Source organism: Crocodylus porosus, unplaced genomic scaffold (assembly GCF_001723895.1).
Source record: "Crocodylus porosus isolate Cpor-Errol unplaced genomic scaffold, CroPor_comp1, whole genome shotgun sequence".
In the NCBI taxonomy this organism is placed as follows: Eukaryota; Metazoa; Chordata; order Crocodylia; family Crocodylidae; genus Crocodylus; species Crocodylus porosus.
Window position 1 is genome coordinate 82,353,617 of NW_017728931.1, and position 1,142 is coordinate 82,354,758.

Sequence of the window (1,142 nt, forward strand, 5' to 3'; positions counted from 1 at the left end):
CCCCCCCGCCCCGCCCGCGCCGCCGGGCTGGGCACCTCATGGTGGCAGCCGAGAGATGGGGGCACACAAAGCCTCGCGCCCCGTCCCCACCCCAGGGGCTGGGCAGGATCAGCCCCCGGCGGGACGGACACGCACACACACAGGGCCTGCCATTTCAAACGCGGCTCGGAGCGCGCTGGTTGGTCCGGGTCCCCATTGACACGGCCAGGCGCGCACAATAGCGCCGGTCCCGCCGCGGGCACTGACTTGCGGCTGCTTCCTGGGTCTGCCGCGTCCCCGCTTCTGCGGCGCGGAGGTGGCAGGTTGCTCCGGGGCGGGCACGGAGGGCCGCCCGGATCCCTCGCCTCGTGCGCTCATCGCGACCTCTGCGGCGCGGCCCGGCCCCGGCCCCGGCTCCCCGGGCGCCTCGGCGAGGGGGCGGGCAGGGGGTGGGCGATCCCGAGCTCCCGCCGCTCCCGCTGCTCGCTGCCACCGCCGCACCGGACGTCCTGGTGCTGCCAAAAAGAAGAGAAGGGAAGGAGGAGGTGGCGGCGCGGGGCTGGTGCGGGAGGAGGAGGAGGAGGAGGGGGGATCTCCTCTCTCACAGTTTAGGACGGGTTAGTAACATGAAGCAGTGCAAGGGGGAAGAAAAGGAGGGAGAGAGGGAGCCGCAGCAGCCCTGGAGCCGCTGGGAGAGGGGACGCAAAGCAGGGGGGTCTCCCAAATTGAACGCAAGCGGTGGGTTTCGGATCAGGACCGATTCGAGATCAAACGCATTGAAAACGCAACTGGTGACACCGCAGGACTCCCCGCAGCCAAGAAGCCGCCGGCATTGAAACCTCCAATGTTAAAAAAAAAGAGAGAGAGAGAAAGAGAGAGACTCATTCAAAATTTAAAAGGCAAACTTGCAGGGAGACAGAGAGGGAGGGAGCTGCTCCGCGGCTGGTGCCTGGGATGTGAGCGGCTGAGGCTAGAACATTATGATGCGAGTCCTGCCCACGGACTCAGCTAGGATGAGTAAAGAGGGAGGGGGGGAGAAAATCAAAAACAAAACAAAACACACCTTTGCCCGGGGGTGGAAAAAAATAGGCGGGGGCTGTGGAAGGGGAAAAACAGGAGGCGGCGGCAGGGCGAAAAGCGAGCGCCCGGGTGCTGGAGCGCGG

At 65.8% G+C, this 1,142-nt stretch overlaps 1 protein-coding gene across 1 annotated transcript in view; it reads right to left on the bottom strand.

Annotated features, from left to right (window-relative positions):
* HMGA2 (high mobility group AT-hook 2) overlaps positions 1-1,019 on the bottom strand; it is a 178,714-nt gene extending 177,695 nt beyond the window's left edge. Inside the window, exon 1 of the mRNA XM_019543279.1 lies at positions 247-1,019. Within this exon, the coding sequence (XP_019398824.1) occupies positions 247-357 (111 nt within the window). The 5' untranslated portion in view covers positions 358-1,019. The remainder of the gene's footprint in view (positions 1-246) is intronic.
* Positions 1,020-1,142: the final 123 nt, after the last annotated feature.